Below are 15,166 nucleotides of genomic sequence, written 5' to 3'. Positions count from 1 at the left end.
GACCCCATGGTGGTTAGTTGGCAGATGGAGCAAAGAGCTGGTTGGCAGAGGAGGATCGGAGAGTTCGGGAAGGTGTGTAGATGTGAATAAGTTCAGAGAGATATGATGGTGCCAGGTTGTGAAGGATCTTGATTGTGAGGTTTCACTTAACTTAATTACATTTTTACATTTTATCCACAGTATATAAAAAATAGAACTAAAATGCATCATTTTTTTTATTGTGTTTTTTTATTGTGATACATATTTTTGTTTTATGCAAAAGTACAAAATAAGGAAAAAACACCATTCATTGTTTTATTCTTTATATTCTGGATCAAATGGTGAGTGTGAATGTCTTTTTTTCCACAAACAAATATAGAAAACACTCAGTTTGCTTCCTGAAAGCTTCATTAAGGATCATTCAAAATGTATTAATGACTGATGGAGAATTGATGAATGTGACTAATAGAGACTAATAATGAGTTCCATTCAGTGACTGTGCATCTTTACACTGAATCAGTAAACATGAACATGAATCAGCAGAATGATCTGTGATGTATAACTCTACATAAAGTTACAGTATATAGTTAGTACACTATACATCCATACTAATAGGTTCTTTAATGGCAGGTGCTCTCTAGCTTCACACCTTTCTTTTTTACCACACCTTATTCTCCTCCTCCTTCTGCTTTCCTCTCTCCTCCTCTTTAGTCTCTCGTTCAGCACTCTCTTGTTAGAAGCAGCTGAAGCTGAGCAGAGCTGCCCGACCCAATCAGTGTCATCAGAGCAGATGTGTGTGTGAGAGAGAGAGAGAGAGAGAGAGAGAGAGAGAGAGAGAGAGAGAGAGAGAGAGAGAGAGAGAGAGAGAGAGAGAGAGAGAGAGAGAGAGAGAGAGGAGAGGAGAGAGAGGAGAGAAGAGAGAGAGAGAGAGAGAGAGAGAGAGAGAGAGAGAGTATAGTTGTCCAATTATAATTACAATGACACACCAGTGAGGCAGTGAGCCGACACGCAGGGCTGCTGTGCTGCTGTTATTGACATGATACTGACTGTTCTTTCACTGAGGTCACTTCACACACAACAGGCCCCTTGGTGTGTGTGTGTGTGTGAGAGAGAGATATATAATCTGGGTTAGTACCTTTTCCACTAGTGTGTCCTTAGCCACAGTGGCCTGTTGTTATATTTGCACTGTACACAGAATAGTGTGATGTATATTTCAGTTGTGTTGCTGCTTCTTTCACTGCAGGTCATTGCTCCTGTTCACAGTTGTACATGACAGTTCTGTATTCTGGGGATTCCACAATCAAAACATTACATCAGAAATTCCCATAGATAATAATCTGCAACTGACAGTTGTGTTTCAAAGTCAAGTTATAAGACTGTGTACTAGGTGGGGGGTGAGGGGTGGGGGGGTATATGGATAAATCCTCTATCATGACATTTTGTGAGGATTAAAAAGACTGTCCAGCTTACTAATAATATGAGTCCATGGTGTGATGGAGCAGTCTAAAAAAACCTCCAAAGGACTCTGATAGTGAGTTAAAATGCTTTATTATAACACTATCACACTGCCTCACATGTGTTTTACACATTATTAATAAGATGAACAGTCTTTTTTTATCCTAGTGTGTCCTCCTGTGTCCTCATGTGTCCTCATGTGTCCTCATGTGTCCTTATGTGTCCTCATGTGTCCGTGTGTCCTCATGTGTCCCTATGTGTCCTCATGTGTCCCTGTGTGTCCTCATGTGTCCCTATGTGTCCTCATGTGTTCTCATGTGAAGATCGCCTCACTTTTTAACTTAAATATCAGTTTCCAGACACTAAAAGCTCTGCTATAAATTACAATACAAAGTTTATACATTTATAGTTTTTGTTGACAATGTCAGAAAAGTCCTAATTCCACTTTATGTTTATTGCTGAGGTCATACTGTAGTAATATGCTTTACTGGACTGTATAATATTGGAAAGTGTTCCTAATATTTTATCTAATGAAATCCATAAACGTACATGAGTTGGGGTAAATATTCAGAACAGTATAATGCACTCCCCCCCCCCATCGGCTGCTGGCCTACCACCACACATTACCTTCAGATCTGTGGGAAACACTGTACACCATCACCACTCATCATGAAAAACATCTGTTTGATCTCATGGTAAATATATTGTAACATCAGGATCACAGCCTGTGTCTTTATTTCTATAGAACTGACTGAATTGTGCTGCTTGATGCTAACTGTGTTATGTTGTGTGTGTGTGTGTTCTCTACAGAGCTCAGGGATGGAAGAAATGGTGTGGGAGCAGTACTCAGTCACTCTTCAGCGGGTGAGTTCATTCATTAACAAAAAACCCAAAGGTGTGAAAACTAAAGAGAAAGAAAGTAACATCCACTCATCCATTCATCAAGATAACCATGAACGCTTACACTCATCACTGTTTTTGATAAAAGACTCTTTATCCAGTTAGGTTATTTTTCAGATTGATGATTACACTGTAGTCACAAACTGTCATCAACTGTTTCTGCTGCATGTGAACTAAAAAGCAGGAGGACAATGTTACAGTATAACATCCTTTTTTTATTTATATAGCACCAAATCACAACAAAAGTCATCTCAAGGCACTTTTCACACAGAGCAGGTCTAAACCAAACTCTTTCATTTAATTGAAGAGACCCAACATTCCCACATGAGCATCACTTGGTGACAGAGGCAACAGGAATTAACCCCAGACAGAACCAGACTGTATGTGGACCATCTGGTTTCTTCACTGCTTAAAATGAGTAACAGTCAACAACATCCCATAACTCCCATAGCAAGCATATGTACAGTATTGTCTATCCAGTGGCATCAATATAAACAAATCAATATAAGTGCAGAAAATAACATTTTATATATGAATAATGACATAAGCATATCTTATACATTTACCTAAAGAGTAAAGCCCAGTCTCTGTACTGTATGTCTACGATAACTGGAAAAATGTAGGTTTATACTATGCTTATCAAATAAACCCTGTTTTACAGTTAGGGTTAATTAACTCCATAATTAATGCAATTAGTTTTTCTACTTGCACTACCACTGATCCTGTGATTGTCCCTGTGCACAGGTTGTCTATGGGGAGGTGAATCATAATTGGAATTATATCAAAAAATGTGTCTTTAGTTAATAAATTCAGATTACATCATGAAAACTACATTCTTCTGTCAGTTCACAATCTAATTAATAGCAGAAGTAAGAAGTGTGGCAGCTCCATCAGTCAGCTGGGATACTGAGGTTGTGAAATGTACATGTCTCATAGAAAAAGCTTAATCCATATGAGGCCAAATTCAAATGTAATAATTAGAATAACTTTGTGCTTCTCAATTACAGACCATCAAAACATCCTCCAAAGACTGAGATGAACATTATGTCTGCTAGAATAGACTTCAGCAGTGAAAATGAACATTGTTCTTAAAATAGACCTGCCCTGACCCTAGCTACCCCTCCCCCTCCACTCCCTTACCCCCCTCAGGCTGCATCTCCTCTCTGAACTTTGCAGTCAATAGTTTACTGTCACATCAGTCACATCATCAACTCAAAGCACGGGCTTAGGTTTAGACATTGAAAACATCCTGATCTTTCATTGTCCAGTCCATACTGCCAACCACCTCCACCCTTCCAGTAGCAGTCAGGCAGTCAGAGGGCAGCTCAGCTACAGTCCAGTTCTGCTTGAGCTTTCTTCCTGTTAAAAGGGAGTTTTTCATTGCCGGTGTCATCAAGTGCTTCTCATGTAGGGATGTTGGGTCTCTTTAGTAATGAAAGAGTACGGTTTAGACCTGCTCCATGTGTAAAGTGCCTTAAAATGACTTTTGTTGTGATTTGGTGCTATATAAATAAAGATTGATTGATTGATTGATTGATTGATTGATTGATTGATTGATTGAATAGCAAGTACCATTGTGTGAGGCTGAAGCCAGTGCAGAAGTACCTTAAGATGCTCCAACAGTCTTCCATTCAAAAAAAATCTCAACTTCTCTCTAGAAATACTAAGTCTACTACCGATGGGTAACCGATGGGTTACATCACACCTTGTTACACCCCCCTACATATACAAGATGTGCTTTCCTAAAAAATAATTTAGTCGTATATAAATGTAGTTTTCAGGAAGCAGGCTTCAGATTCTGTATATTTTGCAAGCAACACAGAACTAACCCAACACATATCATAGTCTGAAAAGTGAAGCATTAGCATGTGCTGTACCTGTCTGCTGGAAAGTAAATGACAGCAGATGAAGTTCTAACCTCAGTGTGGCTCAGTATTACTGTGACTAACTGATGATCTTTGTTCTTGTGCAGGACTCTAAGATGGGTTTTGGGATCGCTGTGTCAGGCGGGCGTGACAACCCCAACGTGGATAACGGTGAAACGTCAATCATTGTCTCTGATGTGCTGCAGGGAGGACCAGCAGACGGATTACTCTTGTAAGTCTGTCCAACAGTGACAGTGTGCAGCCATCCTCTACTTAACTCTCCTTTCAATCACAGATGAAATGTATATGTGCTTAACATACTGTGAGTTAACTGGCACGAACACAGCAGAAGTTACTGAACACTTCATTAAAAACCAAGACAAGAACTCTAACTGTTTTATATGATCCAAAGTTCATATGTATAATATTTAAGGGTAAGGTAAACTCTATTGATCAAATTCAAAATTGACACAACAGTATTCTTGTAATAAGTGATAAAAATAAAATGAAATACTATATACAATAAACAATCTCCAGATACTTTAATACAGAATCTCTACATACTTTATACAATAAACAATAAAACCATGAGTCAATCCTGGCCAAAGACTTTAACATTAATATTAATGATGAATTGACTCAAGCCAAAATTGTGTTCTTTGTGAATCATGTACTGTGACTGTATGACTGTATGACTTTATGATTTTAGTTCTGTTCTCACCATTATCTTCTATTATTTGTGTGTTTCTTTTGTGTCCAGTGAGAATGATCGTGTCATTCTTGTCAACTCCATCTCCATGGACAATGTGCCTCATTCCTTCGCCGTGCAGTCCCTCCGTAAATGTGGCAAAGTGGCCAAGATAGTGAGTATGAAGCCTTACACAAGGACATGACAGTGTGCTGTGCAGAGGTGTACCAATGCATTCACATGCTCACTGCTCATAATGATCACAGTGTTAAAAAAACAACAGAAAAACAGTTTGATTTTTTGTTGAGGATAGACATTCTCACATTGTCAGGGTGGAGTTCTACATGTGGAGCATTTAATCAGCCTGATGGATCTGTACAGCTGGTCCAGCTCATCTGATGTATTACTGCAGAGCTAAAGTCTCATTCGTATTCTGTCCTCCTCAAGCTCCTGAATGTGGATGAATATGATCAGAATCATCATCCTCAGCACCTTCCTTCTGTGCTGTGTGTGTGTGTGTGTGTGTGTGTGTGTGTGTGTGTGTGTGTGTGTGTGTGTGTGTGTGTGTGTGTGTGTGTGTGTGTGTGTGTGTGTGTGTGTGTGTGAGTGTGTGATCAGTTGAACATTTCATCCTCCCACTCACCTTCAGTTTCCCTCCTTTACCCAAACTTAAACAAACTTAAAGGCAGCTGTGATGAGATTTGATCTGTTCCATCTTTTCTGGTTCTCTCCATTTCTGTTTTCTTATCATTTATTTTTTCAATAACTTTACTTCAAGTCCCCCTATTTAACATTTATAAGCAGTATATTAACATTTAATAAATGATTTTACTTATATCACCACTAATAATGACTCATGTTATTATAAGCCATAAGGACATTTTATCATTGCGTTTACTCATGTACAGAATCTATTAACAATTATAACTTGTACAGCTACGTTTAGTGTGTTATGAAGCATTTATTTACTGTTTGTATACTGAGTGCTAAATCTGGAGACTCAAAGTACAGTCTTATCTTTTGGGCATGATTTAGAATTAAAAGATTGAATTGAATTGACTTAACTTAATTGTCCTCCTTAGTGGACATTGTCTTTGTACGGAAGAGGATTAGGGCCACTGTGGGAAAAAAAAGTGAGTTCTGACTTTTTTCTCAAAAAGTTAGAATTCTGAGTTCTGACTTTAATCTCAGAATTCTGAAAGTCAGAACTCACTTTTTTTCCCACAGTGGCCCTAATCCTCTTCCGTATCTTTTGCTTCCTAAAAATATACAGTTGATAATTGTGCAAAGGAGCAGGAACACAGCAGCAAGCATTGTAATAAGTTCAAACCTGTTAAAGGGTGGCTTTAAAATATAAATAAGAATAAATGATTCTTGATGTGACTAAAAGCTGATTTATACTTCTGTGTTGGAACGACGGCGTACCTACGCAGAGCTCTCTGCTGTATCCTGACATGCACCTCCAAAAAATCCTAACTACGCGTCACAGCAACGCGGACCACAAGGGCTGTGATTGGTCCGGTCAAAGTGTCAGTTCCTCCGGCAGTTGCTTTATTTATTAATAATGAACAAAAGGTATGTGTTTTCTGTTATTAGAGCACATAGCACAATGCTACATGCTACTGTGACTGGAAGATAAACAAGGATACAGATTGAGACTTCTCTGAAACCACACACACACACACACACAGTCACACCCCCAAGCAACACGTTCCCTCGACGCAGAACTTCAAAAGGACAACGATGGCGGCGCTCCGACGGCATAGCAACGGCATCGCTCCGACGCAGAAGTATAAATCAGCCTTAACTCTCTACACTTTTCCAGCTGTTGGTTAAACAGATACTGACACACTGTAGTCTGCTCTGTATATTTACTGCCAACCTTTTTCCTCTGCTCACTTTCACTGTCACTTTTCTGCTCACCCAATCACACACACACATATTACACACTGCCCTATTCCTAAAAGAGTTACACTGCCAAGAGTTTCCCAGGCAACAACACAGTGTGACTCACCATTCAGAACAGCGCAGCACACAAGCTCCCAAACACTGTTGATTTCTGAATGAATGGATATTTGGAGTTATTTATGGCTTTAACACTACTACTACTACAGTCTACAGTTAGCCAGCTAGCTGAGTCAGCCGCCGAGTTAGCCGCCGAGTTAGCTGCTGAGCTAGCAGCCAAGTTAGCCGTCGAGCTAGCAGCCGAGTTAGCAGCAGAAAGCTCTCAGACGTAGCGTCCATGTTTCTGGTAGAGGTGGTGACTTTGATTGACAGGTGCCACTTGGTAGGGGGCGGGGTTTCAGCAAACTCGGCGGGCACTCCCACAGTGTTTGGGAGCAGAGAAAGAGGCTGATTTTTACACAACTTTGAAGCCTAATTTCATATATTTGGTGACTTTTTTTAATCATTCAAATTTGGCAGGGTGGTTAACAACACACTTTTCTGTGGTATGTCAAACTCAGAACACATATTTATTCGTACTTTACACAAACTCTAATTGTATGTCTTTGATAAGATGGTTGCTGCTGTGTCATTAAAGCCACTGAATGACTGAATGACTGCACAGTGCACAGTAGTGAGCAGCTGAGAGGCAGGTCACTGACTCATCACTACAGATCTGCTAACACAAACACACTGCAGAGAGGTGTGTGTGTGTGTGTGTGTGTGTGTGTGTGTGTGTGTGTGTGTGTGTGCGTGTGCGTGTGCGTGTGTGTGTGTGTGTGTGTGTGTAACTGTGACTTGGGTCAGCACTGTGATGTTGTGACCCACTACACACCCTCCCTACACACACACACACACACACACACATAAAGGCAACATGCAGGGTATTAATGATTCATATATGTGGGTTGAGGTCTTGTACATCTACAGTATCTCTGTGTGTATCTGTAGTGTGTGTGTGTGTATGTATGTGCATGTGTATAAGGGAAGTTTTCCTTATATGGGGTGTGATATCATTAGACTTTGAGGGAATCTTTGCTGTGCTGGTCCTCAGGGCTGGCTGTATGGGTCCTATAGGTGGCTGTGAGAGACTCTGGACAGTCACTACACAGACCATTAGGCTAATATTATACTAATACAAATATCATCAAGTCTTTATAAGATAATATGTTCATATGAGCACATACAATATCAGAATCTTGAGGAATTCTTTATTTAACTGACTGAACCTTATATGTTTCAAGTGGCTGTATGGAAATGATATGATGCCTTAAAACGATAAACTTAGTAAACTGTAGGCTGTGTGTTTTTAATGTTGATATAACTGTAGTCTATTCATCATGCGCCACACAGTCTTTGTGACAGATTAGATGTCGAATCAAACATTTTTTGAATACATTCATAAATAAAAATAATAAATAATACCTTTGAAGGACAGGTATTAACCAGATGTTACAGTGGAGAGGAGGAAAAGGAGGCACAATGACAGAATACATACAGGACAGATTTTTTCCACAAGTGTTAATATTTTTTTGGAGTGTAATATTTTTGGTTTTACTAACAACATTGACTTCATCACTAATACTCTCTCATATGTGGGTTTTTCTGGTAATATTAGTTTTTTTATAACTCAGTATATTAGTTAACTTCTTCCACTAGAACCTGATCTCAGCTCGTCTGCTCGTCCAAACTCTCCATTCAGACACAAAACCCTCATTTAAATACTGCTGTCTGCACCTGTTGCTCCTGATTTCATTTACAGTTATTCTCAGTAGATCACCTGCAAAACGCACGCTAACTAAACACGCAATCTATAGCACGGCACATGCAACTTAGTACCCTTTATTCTTAGAATCTTAGTAAATCAGGCCCATAGTGTGTGTGTGTGTGTGTGTGTGTGTGTGTGAGAGTGTGAGAGTGTGAGAGTGTGTGCCAGCATTTTTTGTTAACTCTTAGGGACAGTTTCTGGTATAAACACAGACCTTGTCAGGGGTACCAAAACCTGGTCCTAATAATGTCTTAAGTCGTGGTGAAGGTTAGGGGTGAGATGTGAGGTTAAGTTAGGTTAGTGTTAGGTATGAATTGTTAAGGTTCAAAGTTAGTGTTAGGGTTTGGGTTAGGCTGAACACAATGAATGGAAGTCAATGAATTGCCCTAACAAGAATAGCTGTGCAAATCTGTGTGTGTGTGTGTGTGTGTGTGTGTGTGTGTGTGTGTGTGTGTGTGTGTGTGTGTGCGCTCAGCTTGGCTGCCTCTCACGCTGCTGCAGCTCTAAAAGTAGCAGCACTTCTCTCCTGTGTGTATACTGGACTAATCTCACTGGTCCACACAGTTAAATATAAAAGGCTGACATGTGCTTTGAATCACAGCTTTCACGACATCCTGCTGCATCTTTACTGCAGCTCTCTCTCTCTTCTGTCTCTCTCTCTCCCTCCCTCTCCCTCCCTCTCTCTCTCTCTCTCTCTCTCTCTCTCTCTCTCTCTCTCTCTCTCTCTCTCTCTCTCTCTCTCTCTCTCTCTCTCTCTCTCTCTCTCTCTCTCTCTCTCTCTCTCTCTCTCTCTCTCTCTCTCTCTCCCTCTCTTCTGTCTAAGAGAGTCAGAAATAGAAACCTTTCAGTTAAAGCTGTGTTTCTTTTTTTAATCTTTCTTTTAATAGTTGCTTTTTCATATTACTGAACAAACAGGTCAGTTAAAAGAAAAAAAAATCTGTTCTGTTCTTCACTCAAAGCCAGAAGTAAAACAATGTTTGACAGCACAAGCAGATACATATCTTTAAAAAAAATCTTAACTTTTTTCCAGACACATGTAGCCTTCATGGTCATGTTTCTTAGTTTCCATCTAGCTGGCTGTCATCGTCTGCATACAAGCTTGGTGATGTGATAACAGGCATCAGATATAAATGACATTGTATCTGCTCAGTCATTCCTTAAAACATTTCCCGATTCTTTATTTCTATTTTTAAAACACAATAAAAGGAAAGTACACAGATCACTGATACAATCATTAACTGCTGTGTAAATGTTTAAGGAAGTGTCTAATAAAAGAAAACAGCTGATTGTACCACTTGATAGATCTGAACCTGTTCTGACCCCTCTAAAAATGTATTCATATAAAGATACTTGTATACAAATATGATTACAAATTGGTGTGAGACTAAAGTCTAGGCAGTGTTATTTATATATAGTGCATTTCATACACAGGCTCAGCTCAATGTGCTTTACATGAAAACAATGTAAACAGTACAAATTAAACATTAAAACATACAATTAAAAAAAGAAAATAGAATTATAATATAGAGAAAACAAAGTTCAGAAAAATAGAAAGAGAGAAAGAAAACGAAAAGCTAGACTAAAATATAGTATAAATATGAGAGTGTTGCATAAAATAATGATCAGCTTTTAAATGATTAAAATAACATACAGTGCTAATGAAAGATTAAAATCTAACACTGAGCAGCTAGGTTGGTTGGAGGGGTAGGTGCAACCCCTCTATACCTAAAATACTTTAATATTTAATACATCATTCTTGAAGAATTCATAATTCTTCACAGTACATTCTTAATACAGTACATGCAGTGATAGTGACCATGTGTCAAGGATGATGATACATGTCTCAGTGTACAGGCAAACCCATTCATTATAAAAACCTAATTGTCCACACAAGTCAATTCATATCACTTATAACATACATAATTACTCTACCAGGCAGGGGGAAATCTAATGCAATGAAAAAAACAATTATATATAAATCAAATTTAAAATACAGTTTAAGAAGCAGTTTAAAATCCACTTAATTATATATATAACCCTAACCCATACGTACATGTCATACATTTGTGTTTATGTGTGACTGTATAGATGCTCACATGTATCTGTGTCTTTAATAGAATACAACCAGAAAATGCAGGAAATGTGTATGCAGTATTTAAAAACATAGAAAGAAAACAGCTTCTATTGGCTTTCTGTTTGTATGATGGTGGTGGCCTAAGACTTTTGCATAGTACAGTAACTGTATAGTGTTTTCATGTTAAATATGGAGCCCAGGAGGAGCAGCTGTTGCCCAGTGTGATGGCTAATAGGGATCCTAATAAATGAAACCAAACTATCAGCTACGCCAGGCCAAATGCACACATGCAAGCAAAAATGTTTTGAAAAACATATCAAAAATAAAGATGATGGGGTTGAGCATAGCTCAGCGTGTAGCGCTCCCGCCCCATGTGTTGAGGCTATAGTCCTCGTTGCAGGCGATCCCGGTTCGAATCCCGAGCCGAGCGGTCTTATCCTGCATGTCATTCCCCCTCTCTCTGCCTGTTTCCTGTCTATCTCCACTGTCCTGTACATTAAAGGCAAAAAAAGCCCGAAAAAATATACTTAAAAAAATAAAAAAATAAAAAAATAAAGATGATATGAGCTAATGGTGATAAATGGTTAATATGTACAGCTTGTCGTAGAATTAATGCAGATTTGACAGTTGATTTGTTATGATAAGAATGAGAAGAGATCCAGTCTAGTCGTTGAATTTTCCAGGATGACTGTCTGGTATGATACAATTATTGTAACAATATCCACTCTAATATCATTTACAGTATTAAATAACATTGTTTAAAACTCATTCAAATGACAAGGTTTGGATCATGATAGGTGGTGTTGATGGAGAGTGCTCATCACTGATCCACTGGTCTAGATGCTTCAACCAAACAGGCTTTTTTGTTGTTTCTTTTCTTCTCTGTCAGACGGTGAAGAGACCTCGTAAGGTAGCGGTCCACTCACTGAAGCCGCCCCCCTCCCCAGGCTCAGACAGTCGGGACTACTCCCCCTCCACTCACTACTACGATGCTGACAATGACAACGGCTGGTATGAAAGCCGGGACCACACCTCTGATAGCAAAACGTTCCTGGGGCCTGACTATAACCAGAGAGTTAGGAGCCGCGGGAGGAGCCAGGAGAGATCCTCGCCAAGCCCCGACCGATCCAGGAGGGAGGGGAGCCGGGGGCGAGCCCTGGACACCAGTGCGGACCGCCAGAAGCACCGAGGCAGAGGAGGAAGCCCCGCCGACAGCTACCGCCTGGAGGACAAGTATGAGCGAGGTGAAGGAGGAGGAGGAAGAGGAGGGAGGTACAGGAGCAGGGACCAGCTTCATGATGATCCTCCATCTCCAGAACCATCCAGAGAGCTGGAGCCACTGGAGAAACCTGTCAATGTCCTGCTGGTGAAGAACAGACCCAACGAAGGTACAGCACACCACATCATCATAGTGAATTAGCAGCCAAGAAATTATCAACTGGCGTGGAAAGGATCATAGAGTGGCCTTAACATAAGTCATACAAAAGCCATGTTTTCCTCCCAAACCAATGTAGTCTGAGAAGGTCCGAATAGTATCTTTGGGTCCTAACTTTTTTTCTAAACACATTAAATAGGTCATAAATGTATTTCTAAAAAAGGTGCAAAAAGCATTTCAAGCTAAGCTTCACAAACTGTGTTTCAAGATTTCTGTGTTCAGGATTTAGTGGGCGAGTCTGAAAATCACCATAAACCCGCCCCTGCTGCTGTAGAGGTATAAATACATTCAGCACACACTACTACTATTACAGTCTACAGTTAGCCAGTTAGCTGAGTTAGCCGCCGAGCTAGCAGCAGAAAGCTCTCAGACATAGTGTCCATGTTTTCGGGTAGAGGTGGTGACTTTGATTGACAGGTGACACTTGGTAGGGGGCGGGGTTTCAGCGAACTCAGTAGGCACTCCCACAGCGTTTGGGAGCAGAGAAAGAGGCTGATTTTTACACAACTTTGAAGCCTAATTTCATATATTTGGCGATTTTTTAATCATTCAAATTTGGCAGGGTGGTTAACAACACACTTTTCTGTGGTATGTCAAACTCAGAACACATATTTATTCTTACTTTACACGGACTCTAATTTTAGAAATATTAGAAACTGTCTCATAATGGATGCAGCCAAGACTTCCATCCACTCTATGATCCTTTCTCACATGTTATATTGCACCACATGCTAGGAGCAAGCTCTGCAGTCTTTGTACAAACAACCCTGAACGTTTCCAGACACAAAACAAATTGCAATTTCATCAGTGTAGAATACTGTAAAAGCATCATCCTCTTAGTTTTGGAATTTTAGATTATTTTTAAACTTTTATCTTATGAACAAAAGCTTAAATGGTCTGACCCCTCCTCCATTATAAGAGACGTTGATGAATTTTGCTCTGAAGAGTCCATAAAGTCCACACGAATATCCTCAATGAAAGATTGTTTTGTAACCTTTCGTCACACATTTTGGCAGTCAGCTTTTTGTTTGAAGGCCACAACTCAGTAGTACATTCTACCTGATGCCTTTAACAACTGCAGCTCCATCTGAAGCTTTAATATCAACTTGAAGACACTACTAAAAGGTTCTTAGGTCTGCTCTGTGCTCTGAGTGAGTGTGTGTGTGTGTGTGTGTGTGTGTGTGTACCTATTGCCGTGTAATTATGTTATGTTTTACTTGTGACTGCAGATGTGAATTAGCTGTAATCTATCTCTGGTACAGAACATCAAATGGAAACATTTATGTTTAATATTGTACATGGTCCCTTAGATAAATAAAAAAACCTATAAAAAAGTATGTATTGTATGTACAATGTAATGTATTAAAAAGAGCTGCATAGATAGATAGATAGATAGATAGATAGATAGATAGATAGATAGATAGAGATGCACAACAATAATACAATATAAATAACAGAAATTGACATTTGCACAACAATAAATAATATAATGATACCTATTGCCTCAATAAATACATAAATATAATAAGTACACATATTGCACATTCCCACACATTTCCGTACAAGGTAACAGAAGGGGGTTTCACCAATCAGCATGACTGTAGACACCATGAAAATCACAATATTATCACTTTGAATTGGAATAAAGATGATTCTTCATAACGTAAGCTATCCTGTGTGAGTCCCAGCAGTGTGTGCAGTGACTGTGGTGTGTTGTGTGTTTCTCTAGAGTACGGTCTGCGTCTGGGGAGTCAGATCTTCATCAAACAGATGACCAGCACAGGCCTGGCTGCCAAGGATGGGAACCTGCAGGAGGGAGACATCATTCTCAAGGTACACACACACACACACACACACACACACACACACACTCACACACACTCACACACACACACATCTATCGGAGCCAACTCAGCCAGGACCCTCCTCATATATGAAGGGGTCACTAGATAATTAATGTAATAAAAAAATGAGCTTGTTATTAGCTTGTGAAATATTAGATACTGTTGTATCTTTAAGCAACCTTACATCCTTCAAATGAGACAGTCTGAAAAGGAAAGTCACTCTGAACAATTTGTTATGGTCAAAGTCATAATCTATGATGAGGTCATCATTTTAGTGATAAGACAAAAGGTTTAGTCGAGCCTGTATCATAATGTATGCATAATTAATGATCAAACAGTTATTATCCCAGAGCTGTGGCCTTGATTGTCCCACTTCTACCATAACAGACATGCACTACATGCACTACATGTACTACATGTACTACTGTACATGCACTACATGTACTACTGTACATGCACTACATGTACTACATGTACTACATGCACCTTTGCTGCTGCTCTTAACTTTTTACAGATGTCTTGTATTTGTATTTGATGTGTGCCTTTTTAAATGTTCCAAAGTCAAACAGTTTCATTATGCATTTTGTATAATGACAATAAAGATCTATTCATTAATTCAATGAATAAGTATTCATATTTATATTATGATAATATTTTAGTTTGTGGTGAAAACCTTTTTATGTCAGGCTGAGGCGGATTTGAATATTGACAATATGTATATACATAATAAATTATAAAATATCACATACAAGAAACAATCTGAAAAATACTAAATGGTAATATTGTGTGTGTGTGTGTCTGTGTCTGTGTCTGTGTCTGTGTCTGTGTGTGTCTGTGTCTGTGTCTGTGTCTGTGTGTGTGTGTGTGTGTGTGTGTGTGTGTGTGTGTGTGTGTGTGTGTGTGTGTGTGTGCAGATCAATGGGACGGTGACTGAGAACCTCTCTCTGCACGATGCTGGGAAGCTGATAGAGAAGTCGAGAGGGAAGTTGCAGCTGGTGGTCCAGAGAGACCGCCGCCAGATCCTGGTCCGCATCCCCCCTCTTGCAGACTCCGACTCTGATAATGATGGTGAGTCACTGAATGCTGAGCACACCTGTCCAGCAGGGTTAGTGTGAAACCACAGGGAGGGTAGCACTAGTTATCATGTGGTGTAGGCAGTGTTTCTCACAGCTATGGTACAAATCATTAGTTTGTGAACTTTATTATAATATATG

The 15,166-nt window shown here is 39.5% G+C and overlaps 1 protein-coding gene across 1 annotated transcript in view; it reads left to right on the top strand.

The window, feature by feature from the left end:
* The window catches only part of LOC128365276 (tight junction protein ZO-2-like), a 110,449-nt gene that overhangs the window by 47,457 nt on the left and 47,826 nt on the right, over positions 1 to 15,166 (top strand). The window contains exons 2-7 of the mRNA XM_053325952.1: positions 2,245 to 2,298; positions 4,307 to 4,431; positions 4,960 to 5,062; positions 11,563 to 12,061; positions 13,838 to 13,941; positions 14,867 to 15,020. Of these exons, the coding sequence (XP_053181927.1) occupies positions 2,245 to 2,298; positions 4,307 to 4,431; positions 4,960 to 5,062; positions 11,563 to 12,061; positions 13,838 to 13,941; positions 14,867 to 15,020 (1,039 nt within the window). The remainder of the gene's footprint in view (positions 1 to 2,244; positions 2,299 to 4,306; positions 4,432 to 4,959; positions 5,063 to 11,562; positions 12,062 to 13,837; positions 13,942 to 14,866; positions 15,021 to 15,166) is intronic.

Source organism: Scomber japonicus, chromosome 9, assembly GCF_027409825.1.
Source record: "Scomber japonicus isolate fScoJap1 chromosome 9, fScoJap1.pri, whole genome shotgun sequence".
Taxonomy (NCBI): domain Eukaryota; kingdom Metazoa; phylum Chordata; class Actinopteri; order Scombriformes; family Scombridae; genus Scomber; species Scomber japonicus.
Note: the sequence above shows the minus strand (reverse complement) of the source record. Positions and strands in the feature narration are given on the sequence as shown.